We start from the raw sequence: 19,302 nt of genomic DNA on the forward strand, positions 1-19,302 counted from the left end.
TAAAGTTGGGATAGGAAAAACTTTCCAGCCTTCATTTCACCACTTGTAGAATGAGGATAACAAGACATAGCTCAAAGGGCTATAGGGGAAAGCTAGAGGAAATAACGTATATAAAGTTCCCAGCCCAGTGCCTGGGACAGAGTACACACTCAACAAACGTTAACTATGTTTTTCATTATGTCTACTGTGGAAATCATTATGCTATTCAGCAAATATTTCCTCACATGGTGGCAATCACACTTCCCACTTCCTCTGAAGTTAAGCCCTGGCCCTATAACCATTCACTCTGGCCAATGAAATGGGAGTGGAAATGACAAGCATCACTTCTAGGCAAGAGCTTTAAGAACCACTGCACAATTCGCCATGTTCCTTTCCCAACGTAAGCACAGACTACAACCGAGCCATCATCAGCCTGGGTCCCCGAGTGACTAGAATAAGAACAACCTCCCCAAACCCCTGACGCAAGCTGGACACATAGTAAGAGCAAGAAAATAGATGTTCTACCTGCATTAAGCCCCTAAGCTTTGGGGGTTGTTTGGTACCACATAGCATAACCTAGCTTATGCTACCTGATATAAGTACATGCAAGATAAAGTGAGAAAAGACCATTAAGCTTTATAAAACATGATTCCACAATAGCTGTATGGAACCCCTAGGCAGGTTACTCGATCTTCACATACCTTAGTTTCCTCATGGATAAAATCAAGATAATTAACAGTACCTAACTCATAAAGCTGATACTAGAATTAGATGAATTACTGAATGTAAAACACTTAGAACGAGATTCAGACAAATACCAGACTTTGAAGGTTGATGTTGGCACAGCCAGATATTTGATGAGGATGTAAGATCGCCAAGGCAAGAGTCTGGCACACAGGATGCCCTCATTAAGCCAGCCATTCTTATGCAGCTATATAACTATAAAATATTCTTACAAATAGAAAAGGGAAGACAATGAGGAATTAAACCTTAGCTAGACCAGGAGTCAGGACAGGTCTGCAGGGGGAGCTATCATGCCCCACCATGTATTACTGTCAATTACTCCAAATAGGAAGGTGTTGCCTACTTATCCCACAGGAAGAAGAAAACTATTCTCCCACCTGAAGACAGTCCAGCCAATCACAGACTGTAGCAGCCTAACCAGTGAGAAGACTTTATACTTTGGACTCCCAGGTTCCTCCAATGGACTCTGGTTATTACAGCCCCTAGCAACTCCCCCTTTTACCCTATAAAAGCAAGTTCCCCTTCCTAGTTCTTTGGATTTGCCTATGGTCTGCCATAGTCCTCATATCCTGAGAACTGCAATTCCTCTGGCTATTCCCGAATAAACTCACTTTTGCTGGTAAAATAATTGGCTATTACGGTATATTATTATTAAGGCTGATAACAGTAAGACGGTTAAAAAGGTTACTTTCTAAAATACTAAAAATGGTGAGATTTAAGAGTTTCTTTTTCCATCTGTATACCATTCTAGTATTTTTGCACAATTAGCATATGTTAATATTTCTAATTATAAAAGTAATGCTTTTTTTAAAGAATGTTGAGTACATATGACTAACATTTCACAAAGCATTTTTGTTGATATCAGCAATGTTCTATTATTTTCTTTCTGTGAAAATAGACTGTATTTTCAAAATATTTCTTTAATATTTGTTATTTCAGGAAGATTTTTCAGAGAAAGCTGATGCCTTCTACTTGAACTATTGAGTTCTCTTGATTCTTTTTTTTCCTCCTCCTTTAATATAAACAATCAAACTTGAAGATACCAAGCTCTTTCAAAGCCTCTTAAATATATTTGGAGAAAGGTTAGAAACGGTTTCAAAAGATAGTTTCATGTTTCCCAGTGTGTAGAAGTGAACTGCTTTGATTGCTTATACAAGTATCTGAAATGGATCAAGAATCACTGTAGGATGTTTACCCACGGAAGGCATCATCAAATAATGCCTTTAAATGGATGTTTTCCTTATTTTGGACATTTTAAATAAGAGACAGGGGCAACCTGCATTCAGGAAACAGGTTCATCTGATGTGCTCACTGAATTCCACAGGCGAACAGGATTCTACCCCCGAGTACGACTCTGCTGCTTAGCAGCTGCGTGACTGTGGACAGATGAATTCACCCATGAGCCCCAGATGCAAATCCCATCTGCCACAAAGGAAGAATGATGCCTGCCCTACCTATCTCCCCAGGCTGCCCCTGCCTAGAGGCCACTTACTGTCATCCAGGGGCATCTTTCTCTGCGGGGTGACAGCATTGGGCTTCAGGTTGTGATAATCCCGGGAGAGCGCAGAGATGAGGCTGGCATGGTTGATGGAGCGCACAGGCCACTGCTGCTCATTCTCTGGGAGGTTTGGCCATGGAAGCAGCAGGATATTAGAGAGGGCTCGGCACACCAACACCTGAGCCTGGAAGAGACCCCAAGGCATCCATCAGAAGTTTACGAGCAACGTGGGCAGCAGAGGGGCTGTGCCTGACACAACCTTCAGTACCTACCGCACACAGTGAGCTCAGGCCTCAGGCTCCTTTCTTAAAACCTGGGCCTGGGACTTTGGTCCAACTCAGATAATCCAGGGAGAAAAGAGAAACTGAGGCAAAAACACCAAATCTGGGTCTAGCACATCTCAGGGCCGGCCTCCACAATCACTCTTAGTGCTGGCACTTCCCCTCTAATTCAGTACTTGAAGCATCACAGAGGGAGAAATCACAGACACTGAATCCAACCTGTCCCTCAGCTGCCGGCTTCTGACACCCTCCGAGAAGCTACTCACAACAGTGCTGGTACGAGTCTCTTACAGTCAATGTGCCCTTGGCGTCAAGTCAGAAGCAATACATTCACATCCCAGGTGCTTTTAAGTAACTGCTTGGACTCCCCTACGACCCCACCCCTGTTTTGTTGTTTTTAAACTTCTAGCCTGAGCCTCCCGGAGGACTTTAGGGGAATATACTTGTCTGGAGTGTCTCAACCCTAAGAAAACAAACATTTAACAACAAAAGCAGACTGTTTTAAACCAGAAAGAATGCAAAGAGGACTCTCCCAACACCAGCCAAATTGCCAGCTCTCAAAGCAGCACACTCTCCACGCCTCTTGGGAGGAACATTTTATGTGTGGTGTGAATCAGCACACTGACTGTGTTAGGAAGGTCATGACAGAGAGCACTGAGGCTGCATCGGTGCCATGCATATAAGAAATCCATCTATGTTAGCACAGCCTGTAAGCTCTAAGTGCAAAAAGAAAGGCTAGACTCTTCTCCTCAGCTTCCCTGAGCCTGAGCCACACGGCTCTGGGGACCCCAGGGTAGCCCTGAGGCCTCACCTTATCAACCAGCCGCTGGGCAGAGGCATCGGTGATTCTGTTGAATACTTTCTGTACTGCGGGGATGCTGATCAGAAAGACGGGTCGCACAGTGGTGGCCAGTGAGACCAGTAAATGGCATGCAGATAGCAGCAATTTGTCTTGGACCTGGCGAGGGAAGAGGACATGATATGTCAGCTCACGACATCTCCTGTGAGACTGGTATTAGAAGAACTTGGTGAGGCAGCCACGAGCTAAATATGGCTCTTGGATGCCAAATTATACCACCTAGGCTCTGGCTCAAATAACTTTTCCTATAATGATGCCCAGCAACAAGGCATCCTCTTCCTTGCCACATCCATAACTCCTGCCCTCAAGCCAGGACCACCCCCCCCCGTGCCCCCCCCAGTTCCTCCCATTCTCAGTCACCGGCATCTTTGAGCTCAGTCACTTCTCAGCTCAAGAATCTACAGTGGCTCCCGTCAGCTCTTAAATCACACGGCAAACTCCTTGGCATATCATTCAAACAGCTGGGGATTGTTCATCCCGCTCTTCTTGCTCCAATCAAGCCAAGATCTCCCCCCGCTGCTTTCTGCACTCCATCAATTGCACCAGGCTCGCCTACTTCCTTCACCTCAACATGCCAATCAAAACCTTGGTTCACGTACCATTCTATCCCTTTCAAATTGGCAAAACAGAAGACTCTTTGAAAACAGGACCTAATGCTAGTAAGACTGTGGTGAAAACAACACACCAAAGAGTCAGTGGCACGTAGAATAATTTAGGGAAAAAAATTACATAATTTCCTAGAACCACAAAATATCCCTAACTTTTAACCCTATAATCCCACTTGTTCTAAGAAAATTACCTAAAAGGACAAAGCTACATTCATGAGTACACACATTTCAGAGTTATTCATTACAGAGTGACTTTTTATCAAGCGGAGGTAACGTAAAATACCAGCAATGGGTAGGTAAGTTTTGAAACAACCCCTCACAGGATATCATAACTCATTTACAATTACAAACATAACAAAAATTTACAGAAAACAATACCGTGTTCTGTTAATAGTGGTACAGGATGCCATGTATGATTAAAACTACCACCCCCCCACCCAAAAAAAAGAAAGAAAGAAAAGAAAAAAAGTATATGCTTTAGAAATATAAATTGGTGGTCTTCTTGGAGGACGACTTAGAATCTATCTAATTTTACATGGATATAACCTTCGACCCAGCAATTACACTTCCAGGAGTCTACCCTACAAGGATGTACACACAAGGATCTAATTTCCATCAACAGAAAAATCATTATACGCCCCCACTACAGAATAGCGTTGGTCAATTTGAAAAACTGAACTTGCTCGACATGTGTAAAGGTCTCCGAGGCATAATGTTAAGCAAAAGAAGATATCTGAAGATATCTCTCCAACTATCTACAAACTTTTACTTATGCAGTATGTGAAAACAGGAAAAAGTCTGAAGGATATACAACAAACTGTTGACAGTGCTTCCCTTGGAAAGGAAAATGTTTTGAAGGTAGGGATTCAAGAGTACCATAATTTTTTAGTCCGTATATTGGAACAGTATTTTACTTTTTGACAATGAGCATGTATTCATGTGGGACTTAGAAAATTGAAAAAATAGTTACATTTGAATTTGTATGGACTACAACTAAAAAGGAACATGAAATACACATAGTTCTATCACAGCGGTTAAGAACTGGGTCCAATGCTTTGTGGTATTTTAATGTTATAAGAAACGGGTATATGAACAGAAGGACAGACGTGGAGTTAGAGAAAAGGTGCAGCCTTTGCTGTTTCAAGACCTTGGTGCTGATCAGGGGTGTGACTGCATCCATGGTGGTGGAAATGAGCGTAACAAACTGCTGCGTATTCTGCCGATGAGCCTCGCTGCAGTACTGTGCTAGCCAGTGAGAGTAAGCCTGCAGAGCAGCCAGGGACTGAGCGTGCCTGCGAAAGGAGAGAAGACGCGATTTTAAAGGTTATGCTCAAAATATATTATCACTAAACTTGTTTCCACGGGAGGGAAGAATTCCATCCATCACATTTACTATTTCTAGGACACACGTGAAAGTGTGGAAACCATTTACTTGCTCACGTAGTACCTAAAAGTTAAAACCCATCGTCTAAATATTGCCACCATTGCCTGGAACACAGAAGGCAGTTAGTAAATGTCTATCAGATCTCATTCAATCTTTCTGTGACACACGTGAGCTCAGCCGAGAGAATGGTAAATAATAAAAACAGAATCAAAGAACTTAAGTGATAATGTGTTGACTTGGGAACTAGTAAAAATTTTATATCCATAGCTACAAATCAGGATGTAGAAAACTACCAGGAATTATAGTTTTATAAATAAGCTTTGATATGAGTCTCTCAAATTTAAGCTTCCATCATACCATACATGGTATCTGGCTAGAGGCTTGAAGTAGCAAAGACTATGTTTGGTTTCTGCCAATTTTGTACTGCACCATACACACAACAAAATATACATCATAAAAGCTCAAAATTCATCAAAGATAATAAATAATCAATCTTTTTAAAAGTGAGGCAGTTGTCTCAGAGCTTACAAAACACCAGACCTTCTAATAAACCTAAATGGGTTATTTCTCCCTTTTCTGAAAAAATTAGTAAGCAATCTTGGGGTGATACTTTGAGACTCTAAATAAATATACCATTCCCCAACAAACACCCATTGAGGAACCCTGCCTAAATCATTCTTATACTGGTGGTTGCAAACTAGTGGTTTTTCTACTTCTATCTTTCTTTTTCTGTTCATTAGCTGTACTCTTCTGTAAAAAACAGCTTTCCCTCCCTGATCTTTTTCTTTCTTTTAAATTATATGGATGCCTTATATTCAATATGTTATAACTCATTATTTCTTGATGATCACACTGTCAAGTCTGACCAGGAAAAACCCTTTCAAGCTAGTCCCTATATCCTTTTCATATGTTCCCAACCTTCCTTACTGACTCAACAAGATTCTCCAGGATCAACCTGCCCCAGACTTGGAGCATTTCTCCAAGGAACTCTGGTTCCTTTTGATGGAGAATGTATTTTAGAAACCAAGAGCCCGAGTACTAGAGGTAGCATTGCTACTGGAGTGCCACTGCTTCTAGGAGCTTTCAGTGGATGTAGCTAGGTTATAGGCAGACACTATTTAAAATCAAACTCAGTATCAACAATCCCAGGGCAAACTGACCTCAAGTGCCTCTAGATACGATGCAAGAAGGACATGTCATCACCTATGCAGTATTCTTGCTAAAATGTTTAACCTCAATCGAATACAGAGAAAAACAACTAGACAAATCCAGATTAAGATTTTCTTAAAAAAAAAAAAAAAATTAGGATCTGGATCTCCAGAAAGTCAGTCTCTCTCTCCACCCCACCCCTCCCAAACACGCAATTTGGGGAACTGGTCTAGGCTACAGGAGACACACATAATGTGTGACTCATTAGTTAGAACTCGGATCCAAAATATGTATGTCTATAGATATATATGTAAAAAGGACATTCTTGGGATAATTAGGGAAATTTGAATACGGAATATATATACATATACACTTAAAAATAGGAGATGACATTACTGTATCTATGAAAGTTTTTGAGTGTTGATAATGGTATTTTGGTTACATAGGAGAATGTTCCTAGGAGATACATGCTGAAGGATATACATGTGAAGTGATGTGTTGTCTGCAATTTATTTTCAAACAGTTCACACACAAAAAATGTATGTGTGTGCACTTGTGTATACAGAGAGAAGCACAAGAAAAAAAAAACATGATGGCGCAGTGGTTAAGAATCCGCCTGCCAATGCAGGGGACACGGGTTTGAGCCCTGGTCTGGGAATATCCCACGTGCTGCAGAGCAACTAAGCCCGTGTGCCACAGCTACTGAGCCTGTGCTCTAGAGCCCGCGAGCCACAACTACTGAGCCAATGCACCTAGAGATTGTGCTCTGCAACAAGAGAAGCCACCGCAATGAGAAGCCTGGCAGTGCAACGAAGAGTAGCTCGCCACAACTAGAGAAAGCCTGCATGCAGCAATGAAGACCCAATGCAGCCAAAAATAAATAAATAAAAATAAATTTATTAAAAAAAACAAAACAAAAAACAGCAAATGTGGCAAAATATTTATCATTGATGAATCTAGCTTGAGAGTATAGTATATGGGTGTTCATTCTATTTTCCCCTTTTCTATAGATTTGAACTTTTTCAAAATAAGTTAGGTAAGAGAAGGTACTAAGTACCTTAAAGTAAGAAAATATAAATATTATTTATATTTAAATATAAATAAGACTCTCTTTCTATTATTTATCTAATTTGAAGCTCAAGAATGCTCTAGAACAGGGGTCAGAGACTTTTTCTGCAAAAACCAGACTCTAAATATTTCAGGTTTTATAGGCTATCCACTCTTGTTCAGAACTATTCAACTCTGCCACTGTAGTGCAAAGCAGCTCACAGATAATACGTAAATGAATGGGCATGGCTGTGTTCCAATAAAACTATTTACATAAGCTGGCAGTGGGCTGGATTTGGCACAGGCCATAGCTTGCCAACTCCTTGCTCTAGTCTAGAGCAAGCCTGGGCAGTGTAATCTCTGGGATATGGCCCCATCTCCAGTCCCCATTCCTCTATCCCTTCCACATGTCACTTTCCTAATGGCTTTTCACTGTCTGTAAAGTTTCTCAAAGTGTGGTCCCTGGATGCCCCGCTTTCAAAATCACTTGAGGTTCTTGTTTAATATGCAAATACCCGAGGCTTATGCCATCCTGCTACAATCAGAATCTCTGAGGGAATATGTTTCCCAAGCAATTCTCCTGTACCTTGCAGTTTCAGTCACTGGTCTACAGGGTAAGAGTCATGGCATTCAAGGTGAAACACTTAGCCCTAACATGCCTATCCAGCCCCGCCTCCCGCCACACCAACTGCTCACCACGTCCCTAACTGTGTGACTCTGGAACACTTCTGTGGCTTGGCTTGTGCTGTTCTTTCCTCCTGAAATGCCTACTCCATATACCTTCTGCTGCCAGCTCTCATCTGCCCGATGAATTCCATTCACTCCAACCACCCCGGCCCCGAGATATCATCAAACAATCTTTCTCTTTCTAGGTTTCGAGGTGGGAGATTTTCATCTTTTCATGGCAGCCACTACAGTCCCTTTTTATCTGTAAAATCATTTGGGGCCAGACAACAAAGTCTTTCTGAGAATACACGAACATCTAACTATACTTACACATCAATGAGATCAGGCTTCAATACTGATGGCACGGCAGTCTCAATGTTGTACAATTTTATCTGAGATCCATACAAAGTGACTTTGACCAGCCTGTTGGCAAAGAAGAATACAAGAAAAAACATTCAGCTTATGGACTAAAATAGACAAAATGGACTAGGTACCAAGGTCTCGAGGACAGACTTCTTTTCAATCAAAAAGAATCCAGACCAGGTCTTCAATTTTATCCCAAAGACATAATCTGAGATGTGCATAAAGATTTATATACTAAGATACCAACTAAAGCGTTACTTACATTGAAAACAATATAAATATCCAACACAGAGAACATAATGTAATGTAACAATATATACAATAAAAATGATTAGGATGGAAATTTTTATGCTATGTGTATTTTACCACAATAAAAAAAATTAGAAAAAAAGTGAATGTTTCAGGCGGATAAGTATATGACAAAGAAAATACAGCAAAATGTTCACTGTAGAATCTATGGGTATTTCCTACACAATTTTTTAACTTTCTGAAGAGTTGAAATGGGGTTGGGGGTTGGGAGGCCACAAAAGTTTCTAAAATAGATTAAGGAATTTTTAACTTCAAGCACAATTCTTTGAGAAGCAAGTTACTGAGCCCACTGGTTGCCCAAGGGCTCACTATATATCAGTACAAACGAACATTAAATACAGTAACTAATAGCCAGCTCTAGTGGGAAATGGGAAATGCATCTTTCATTAGAGACAGACATTCCTTTCTGAGTAAACATAAACAAACAAACCAAAAACACTAGAGACCTGGCTAGGTTCTCTCTGTGCTTACTCTGTAAGGAAACCTGGGGGCAGGTCTGAGGGGGACGCCAGGGAAGACGGTGCATGTCTCTCTCCCCCAATCCAACAGTGAGGAGAGTCTCAAACTTCACTGAGCATAAGAATCAACTGGGGAACTAATTACAAATGCAGCTCGCTGGTGCTGCCCCACAGACTGACTCTAGCATTGAGGGGGGTCTGGAAATGTGCATCTTTGAAAAGCAGCCAGGGGACTCTGATGCATGTGGACCATACTCTGAAAAATGCTCTTCTCTGATGGCGGGGAGAAAGCAGGACTTTGTTAAAAAACCACAAGCTTGAGCCACAAGTTATTCAGGGTTGGGGAGCAGTCAGAAAGACGTATTTCCAGTCAGTCAAGGAAATAAGGGTAAAAGAGCCAAGGGTTCTCAATCTGAAGTCCTAGGAAGCGGGGTGTGGCGGTGGCAATACTAGGCATCAAATCAGTCACCATCAATAAGTAAGACGCCAATGCGCAGCCAGTATTTAATTCTTTAAGCTGCCCCACATTTTTCACATTCATACAATAAGTGTACAGTTCAGTGGTATTAAATATATTCACAACGTGCTACCACCCCCACCATCCATCTCCATCACGCTTTCATCTTGTAAAATTGCACCTCAGTACCCATTAAATAATAACTCTCCATACCCCTGCCACCCCGGCAACCAGCCTTCTACTTTCTGTCGCTATGATTTTGACTACTCTAAGTACCCCATATAAGTGAAATCATACCGCATGCGACTTTACATTCTGTTTCTTCATTCAACAGCATTCTTTAACGTTGTTCTACACTAAAAATGAACATCTTTTAATATTTCTATGTTTAGCAATCTTAATATTAGGTTTGTTTTATGTAACCTGTAAGTGAAAACACTGCTAATCACAGTGGCTATTAAGATCACATAGCCATAACAAGGAGGCTTCTCTCACACTTTATTCTAGATGAAGACAAAACAGCAAAGTATCTTTATGGACTGAGCCTGAAAACCTAAGCAGTGCACAAAGATGTATATATAAGGACCTATAAAATAGCAATCCGGGATCTCTGAACAGTCATCTCACTATGAAGTTGAAATGACTGATGGATATAATATATTGCTTAAGTTTAAATTAAATATAGATTCCAGACAGAAGGACATGTTCTATTCCTACTAACCATCAGCGGAAACAGGCCTAATGCAGGAAAAAGAGGAAAAAGAACTTGAAGTAGAAGCTCTGTGGTTTGGAAAGAGCACACAGTATTTGGACTCAGGAAACTGGTTAAAGTACCTGTGCTCCCACTCATGAACTGTGTGACCTGAGGTAAGGCACTCACCCTCTCTGGGTCAGAATTTACTCAGATAAAATGACGATACCTGTCCCTCAAAGTACAGAATGAAAGAAAATGTACAAAATTACTTTTAAAAATTTCCTACTCCTGTATGCTGCTTTTATTATTAATACTAATCTGGCTTTTCAAGATTTATTTAAAATTCTTAGTTATCACTGCTTTTAAGCTAAGAGTAACAGTTAAAAAAAAATCTGGCATGCAAGTAATTAGGCTTGAGCCCCAGCTACCCCTCATGTGTTACCAACGATACAGCTACTGGGTAAATGAAAGCACCAGGTGTCTCTCAACTTTCGGCTGGACCCACACCCACCCAGTTTTGATCGAATCAACTCACTGGTTACCTTGAAATGATCTGAAAACCTCCTGTCACTTTTATTTTAAGCATATGACTTTTTAAATGTATGACTTCATGAGAAGGGAGGGGGCAGACTAGGTAGTAGGAAATGGTCTCCAACAAATGCAGCCGTAAACCCTGTGGGGGATCCTCGAGGAAGAAGTAGTAAAAGGAACTTGGTGGTGGGAAGGCTGGGATCCACCCCTCAGGTCAGCCTTGGAAGCTGCCCAGTTTCAAATCCTCAGGACCCTAAGAGGACTGGAAAAACCAGTCCCATTCTAAAAGGACCAGAAAAGGTCCCACCTCTGGCATCTGGCTGCCTACTCGGATAGTGCCTACTGCCTACTTGTTTGTCCTTTTATTAATACGGCTTTCTTCATGTCTCTTTATGACCTCACCTGGTTTCTTCTGAGGTTATTCCTGTCTTTAAATATGAGATCTTCTATGAAATAACAGCTTATATTTACTGTTTGCTACACACTAGGCCCTGTGCTCAGTGCCTTACCTCATGTAATTCTCACAATACACCTACAGGATACTACGTCCACTCCATTTTACAGATGAGGGACCTGAAGTTCAGAGAGGGTCAGTGACTGCTCCACACTCCCCTGTATGTGGCAGAGCCTCAATTCACCTGGCGCCAGAGCACAGCTGCCTGGCAACAGCTGTTCCTCACACAAGCAGGTAAGCTGAGCTCCATGCTGTAACTGCCCACCCACCTCTCCACCACCGTGAGGGCGTCGCTGAAGCGCACGGCGAACACGTCCCCGATGAAGTACTCGGCTAGGCGGCCCACAGCCTGCAGGAGGGAGCTCAGGTCTCGCAGGGAACAGTGCAGCCGCCGGCAGTCGTTCTCTGCTGTGATGTTCAACCTGTGTCCTGGAACATAAAACTTCAGATGGTTTTTCAACAGGAAGAACATGCTTTAATTACCACTACAGGTAACTGCTCATCCAGGCAAGCTACATTCAGCAAAACCAATTTTTGAAACATAGCAGCCCACAGGCTGCTTCCCAGTACCAAGCAGGGAAACTGGGCAGGCTCCACCTACAGCCAGACCCACATGCACCCAAGGCCAGAGGGAGAAACAGAGACAACAGACAGCCCGGGCCGTGCTCACATGGACCGATCTGATCCATGACTGGATTCCTCTTGACCCTGTGAGGAATGACACCGCCAATTTTACATACAAGGAAACACACCCAGGGGGGCCCAGTAACTTGCCTAACATGGGTCGTATTTCCAGGGCAGAGCTAGACTCCTAAGCTAAGCCTATGCGACTCTGCGGGCTTTCTGCAAATGGTCCTGGTGCAGAATGGAGTCTCCATGGGCTGACAGGGTTCAAAGAACAGGGTGCACTCAGCACTCCACCCCAGGTTCACAGGTAGCACCGTATGGACCAAAGGCACAGGACTTGGGATTCAGAAGACACAGGTTCCCTGCCATGTGCAAGCTCTGTGCCTCAGAGAGCCCTCTAAGTCTCAGTTTCTTCATCTTTAAAATGGAAACAAGCACTACTATCTAATTCACTTTAGTAAGGGCTGAATTAGAATGTGTAAAAACCCTATTAACTATAAAACATTATTCAGTGTGTGTAATTAATAATGAATAACAAAGAGCTAGTGATTTTCTAAGGCCTGAAACTTTCCCTCAACATTTCTTCAAGCTGAGCAAGGAGGAAACAAAGATGAAGGGCAACAACATCCTCAATTCAGCCACCTCCTTGCCCTTTGGACCCCTCTCCCCACACAGGTCTACAAAATATATTAATTATTGCCAAGCCAGAGAAAGCGCTCTCCGTCTGACCAAGTCCTCCTCCTGCATCCAGGAGGAGGGAGGGAGGGGCAGTAACAGTAAGATCACTGCCATAAGGCACCTGCAATCCATCCACTCCCTAAATACTTTTCAAACCTTCTCCTGCCACTGCCACTTCAGGATTTTACTCTGCTGGAGGCAGGAACCTCCCCCCATGGCGCTCCACGGCACCTTCCTAGAACCCAGATCTAAGCACAAAGCTCCCAGCAGGCAAGGTGCCAAACCCTTCTGGGGCTCCCTCTGGCCAAAAGGGAAAATCCCAACCTCCCCAGCCTCAGCTGAGGTCTCTGTGACTTCACCTCCTCCTCTGATCCCACTCTATCACCTGGACCCACTGATGACTCCCTGGTGCCTCGTCTCTGCACCTCTGCACAAGCTGCGGTCTCTGCCTGGAGTCCCCACGTCACTCTCTGGCCACGCACACCTCATGGCCCTCATATAGCCTGCAGGCTCACCTAAGTATCGCCTCTCCTGGAAAGCCTTCCCTCCCCACTCCCCCAATAGAGGGAACTCACTTCCCCTCCTACATCCCCCCAGGGCACTCCGTGCACATAAGGAGATAAACTACTGATTTATAAGTCTGTCTCCTCACTGACTGTGAACTCCTTCGTGGTGAGGGGCTCTGCCCAGCAGCCAGCACAGCACCTGGTACAGAATGAGTGACCACAGATGTACAACTGAATTCGATACACAGAACAGAGAGCTAACTAGAGCAGCAGAGAGAGTCCTGGGGGCCTGAATTTTCTCATACTGCCCTTGGGAGCATTCACTTCACTATGTAAACGTGAATATGGGTAAGCGACACCGGTAGAGAAGAAAAAGGAAGGATGACACCTAAAAGACTAGGGGTGAAGCAGCAAGTTCGATGCCTCAGCTCCTACACTGACTTCCAAGTGCTGAGGCTGGAAGAGAGCCTGTGACAGCCCCGAAGGAAGGACAGGAGCCTGGAAAAGGGGACACTGTGATCAGGGCTTGTTACAGTGGGTCACACCCCAAGGAGCAGAAGAACAAAAGGAAGGGGCAACTCAAGCAGAGAGCCAGTGACAAAGCCGGCCCTGACCTGCCCGATCACGTGTCCGCTTGCAACACTCCCCGTGGAGAGCAGAGACTCGGTGCAGAAACACCCAGTGGGCTTCTCAGCCTCAGGCAGCCCTGCCAAGGCCGCTGGGTGGGCATTGAAGGAGGGTGGGCCAGCTCGCCTAGTCAGAGCAGGAGGGTGAGCGTCCCACACCGCCAGCCAGAGGAGCCCACAGAACACACAGAACCAAGAAGTGGTTCTGGTCGTGCTTGGTCACATGAGAGAGAAAAATGCCTCTCTCCTCTCCTCTCCCAGTTAACAAAAGTGCCACAGTTACACGCCTTCTGAATGTCAAGGATGTTCAGGGTTACTGCTATGGAACCGAAGCCCAGAGTAAATGAAAACCTGTTGTTCCACCTGTATGCACACCAACCAAGCCTTAGGGCTCTGTGGGAAATAAACCCTTAAGAAAAACATACCCTGGAACTGGATGTGGTGGTGGTACAGGCTTCAAAAGAGATGAGGCCAGCTCTTCTTTCAGAGAGCAACGTGGACAGGTTTTGAATCCGCATCAGTAGCCCCTCACTCTCCCTGCACGCACCCATCCTCATCTTCCACCCCATCTCCCACGGAGCTCTATCTACCCTGACGAGTTGGTTTCAACTTACTCACTGTACTAAATACCAAGAACTAGGTACCCTTAGGTACAATCTAAGAACTAGGTTCTTAAATATTTTAAGCATGAAGGAAAACATTCTGTGTTTCTCTTTTAAAAACCAAACCAAAACACCACCCTAAATCATGTTTCCCTAGTAGATGGTCATAAGACAGCTTAAAAGTCATGGGGACCATTATTATTCAACATAGTTTTGGAGGTTTTAGCCACAGCAATCAGAGAAGATAAAGAAATAAAAGCAATCCAAATCAGAAAAGAAGTAAAACTGTCACTGTTTGCAGATGACATGATACTATACATAGAGAATACTAAAGATGCTACCAGAAAACTACTAGAGCTAATCAATGAATTTGGTAAAGTAGCAGGATACAAAATTAATGCACAGAAATCTCTTGCATTCTTATACACTAATGATGAAAAATTTGAAAGTGAAATTAAGAAAACACTGCCATTTACCACTGCAACAAAAAGAATAAAATATCTAGGAATAAACCTACCTAAGGAGACAAAAGACCTGTATGCAGAAAATTATAAGACACTGATGAAAGAAATTAAAGATGATACAAACAGATGGAGAGATATACCATGTTCTTGGATTGGAAGAATCAACATTGTGAAAATGACTCTACTACCCAAAGCAATCTACAGATTCAGTGCAATCCCCATCAAACTACCACTGGCATTTTTCACAGAACTAGAAGAAAAAATTTCACAATTTGTATGGAAACACAAAAGACCCCGAATAGCCAAAGCAATCCTGAGAACGAAAAATGGAGCTGGAGGAATCAGGCTCCCTGACTTCAGACTATACTACAAAGCTACAGTAATCAAGACAGTATGGTACTGGCACAAAAACAGAAACATAGATCAATGGAACAGGATAGAAAGCCCAGAGATAAACCCACGCACATATGGTCACCTTATCTTTGATAAAGGAGGCAAGCATATACAGTGGAGAAAAGACAGCCTCTTCAATCAGTGGTGCTGGGAAAACTGGACAGGTACATGTGAAAGTATGAAATTAGAACACTCCCTGACACCATACACAAAAATAAACTCAAAATGGATTAAAGACCTAAACGTAAGGCCAGACACTATCAAACTCTTAGAGGAAAACATAGGCAGAACACTCTATGACATAAATCACAGCAAGATCCTTTTTGACCCAGCTCCTAGAGAAATGGAAATAAAAACAAAAATAAACAAATGGGACCTAATGAAACTTAAAAGCTTTTGCACAGCAAAGGAAACCATAAACAAGACCAAAAGACAACCCTCAGAATGGGAGAAAATATTTGCAAATGAAGCAACTGACAAAGGATTAATCTCCAAGATTTACAAGCAGCTCATGCAGCTCAATAACAAAAAAACAAACAACCCAATCCAAAAATGGGCAGAAGACCTAAATAGACATTTCTCCAAAGAAGATATACAGATTGCCAAGAAACACATGAAAGAATGCTTAACATCATTAATCATTAGAGAAATTCAAATCAAAACTACAATGAGATATCATCTCACACTGGTCAGAATGGCCATCATCAAAAAATCTAGAAACAATAAATGCTGGAGAGGGTGTGGAGAAAAGGGAATACTCTTGCACTGTTAGTGGGAATGTATATTGATACAGCCACTATGGAGAACAGTATGGAGGTTCCTTAAAAAACTAAAAATAGAACTACCATACGACCCAGCAATCCCACTACTGGGCATATACCCTGAGAAAACCGTAATTCAAAAAGAGTCATGTACCAAAATGTTTACTGCAGCTCTATTTACAATAGCCAGGACATGGAAGCAACCTAAGTGTCCATCATTGGATGAATGGATAAAGAAGATGTGGCACATATATACAATGGAATATTACTCAGCCATAAAAAGAAACGAAATGGAGGTATTTGTACTGAGGTGGATGGAGTTAGAGTCTGTCATACAGAGTGAAGTAAGTCAGAAAGAGAAAAACAAATACAGTATGCTAACACATATATATGGAATCTAAGGGGAAAAAAAAAAAGGTCATGAAGAACCTAGTGGCAAGACGGGAATAAAGACACAGACCTACTAGAGAATGGACTTGAGAATATGGGGAGGGGGAAGGGTAAAATGTGACAAAGTGAGAGAGTGGCATGGACATATATACACTACAAAACGTAAAATAGATAGCTAGTGGGAAGCAACCGCATAGCACAGGGAGATCAGCTCTGTGCTTTGTGACCACCTAGAGGGGTGGGATAGGGAGGGTGGGAGGGAGGGAGATTCAAGAGGGAAGAGATATGGAAACATATGTATATGTGTAACTGATTCACTTTGTTATAAAGCAGAAACTAACACACCATTGTAAAGCAATTATACTCCAATAAAGATGTAAAAAAAAAAAAAAAAAAGTCATAGTGACCAGGCCTGCCCCTCTTCCCCTTTGGCCCCTGCATCCACACACACATCTGAAGCATGGCCTTCCCCCAGCCTTGCCCCTCCAGCCTCTTCTTGGACACCTCAACTGAATACTAGAGAGCCCAATGCCTCTTGAGGGAGTCTTCCATCTTTGGACAGCTTCGTCAAAAACACAGGGGCCATTGCTCCTTATTACCCCTGGTCCCGGCCTTTGAGGGGAGAAAAACAAGCCTAAGCCTGCTGACACATGACAGTCTTGGGGAGATATGCAGAGAGGGGTCACACTCTTGCCAGTCTCCTCTTGGCTGAAATACACCCCAGGGCCCCTTCCATTTTCTGTGTCACCCTCCCTCGAGAATCCTTGCCATCCTGACCACTCCCTTCTAAACCGACCCTAATTTGTCTGACAAAAAGCAGTACCTAGAATGAAAAACAGCTCGCAACTGCTATGTGTGTCTTAAACTATTAGTTTGAACCATATGAAATTGCTGATATTTGACTGTTTCTGACCTAAGAAAACTGCAATTCCATATAATTCAACTTAATACATATGTGCCATCCAAGGTTCATATTAATCAAAATGGCAGTTGGCTCTTCCCTGCTCCGTCTGCAAGGCAGACAGACATACAGGCAGTAAGTACCCTAAATCAGTCTCCAGCCCCTGCCCCCCAGCCTGGAAACCACATACTACCACCACCACCAAAAAATCATGCAAGGTACCACACCTCAACCTGAGGGGGCAGGCTAGAGTTCCCACTGTGAAAAGCTGTTCAGATCAACCCACATTTTCTCCTATTTGGCTAAGGCTTAGTTCCCTCCCTCCTCCAGTCAACAGCACAGAACATCCGCAAAGTGGAGCCTGCAGGGGAGAACACTGCTACGTACAGGTTTCAGAGACAGAAAATATCATGGCCACACTGAAGTCCTATCTTACAGAAAGCAAGTCACCCTGCAGCTGTCTAGATGTACCCTAAGCCACATCCAAAGAACAGCTCACTGGCAAATCACTGCCCTGGAAAGAAACATCTTAATGTTAAATATAATTTGGTTTTTTTTTTTTTTTTTTTTTTTGAGGTGGGGGAGGCTGGGAGATAAAGGTATAAAAATTAGCATTTAAGGTATTCCACTCTGACAGAACAAACAAGTCATCAACGAACCTAAGCAGAACAAAGAATTTAAGTCCAGAAATCTATATATTGTAGATGGAGCAATCTCTTAGGCAGGCAAGTTTGCACAGCTAAACAGAAAAATTAACAGGGCTGCTTAGAGCAGAAATATTGCCCCAATGAGGGAAGATCTCAGTAAGGAGTGGCAGAAGCCAATCACCTACAAAATGGATACCTGAGAGCCACATAAGGACACAAATGCCACACTAGGGGCACAACAGGGCTTTGAGGATTTCTCAAACCACAAAAGGGACAAACAGCGAGGGCAAAGGATGACTCCCAGGGGTAAGGGAGGCACAGTGACTGACGTACCTAGCACAGGGACAGCATGTTTTGCCTTGGACTTTACTGAGGAAGTGGAAGCAGAAGGATCAGCAGAAGCAGAGGAAAGAGTAAGACTGCCATCTCACAGGCTCTGGAATTCAGGCCGGGAGAAGGTCAATGCAAATGAAAGGAACGGGCCATAACCCATCAGGGGAAAGAGAACGTAGTTTCTGGTAAGAGGCAGTAAGGCTGACTAATATAGCATGGAGGTTATATGAGGGGTAAATGACCATGGGAACCAAGGAACAAAATGTACTCAGAGTTTCCATTTTTTAATAGCCTTTGTATTGGAAACTTGGCTTTTGCTTTGTCATGGATAAGAGAGCTCATTTTAAAACAGGAAATAAGGATTTCTCTGGCCTGAGAGGTTCTGCCACTGGAGTATATGCACCAATGATCAGTGCTAGGGATGAGGTTTAGAAATGACCTGGAAGAGCCAAGAGCACTGTGAAATTGCCAGTAAATGGGTGGCAATGAGAGCAGGCATATGATATTTCATTTAGGGAAAAATCATTCAGATTATCCTTCTCAGATAAGAAGCTCTAAGTTATCAATTATGTCTCAGAAAAAGGACTTAGGAATCACTGCAGATTTTCACCTGAAGACCGACTCAATGTAATGTAAAAAAAGTCAGCTACTAACACTGACTTTAGGGGTCAATTTTGGGGGAAAGGAATACATGCTCAACTTTTTTTTTTTTAAGATCAAGAATGTCTTTAGGGTCCTGAGTATATTCTAATTTGAATAGTGGCCCTGAGGGAGAGATCACCACAGTAGGATTTTTCCCAAGAATGGATTCTGGAAACATCTGTAGCATTTGTACACAGTCAAATGTCCATTAATGCTGACAGCATTTTACAGGCGCATTTGCTTTGAAAAGT

At 42.8% G+C, this 19,302-nt stretch overlaps 1 protein-coding gene across 5 annotated transcripts in view; it reads right to left on the minus strand.

The window, feature by feature from the left end:
* The window catches only part of XPO6 (exportin 6), a 111,364-nt gene that overhangs the window by 12,925 nt on the left and 79,137 nt on the right, over positions 1-19,302 (minus strand). For all 5 annotated transcript variants that reach the window (XM_082429319.1, XM_082429317.1, XM_082429320.1 and 2 more), the window contains 5 exons: positions 11,751-11,910; positions 8,546-8,638; positions 5,117-5,261; positions 3,314-3,460; positions 2,216-2,405 (listed from right to left, as the gene is read on the minus strand). In XM_082429319.1, coding sequence (XP_082285445.1) covers positions 2,216-2,405; positions 3,314-3,460; positions 5,117-5,261; positions 8,546-8,638; positions 11,751-11,910 — 735 coding nt within the window. The remainder of the gene's footprint in view (positions 1-2,215; positions 2,406-3,313; positions 3,461-5,116; positions 5,262-8,545; positions 8,639-11,750; positions 11,911-19,302) is intronic.

The sequence above is a fragment of the Balaenoptera physalus genome, assembly GCF_965194825.1.
Source record: "Balaenoptera physalus genome assembly, chromosome: 16".
NCBI classification, from domain to species: domain Eukaryota; kingdom Metazoa; phylum Chordata; class Mammalia; order Artiodactyla; family Balaenopteridae; genus Balaenoptera; species Balaenoptera physalus.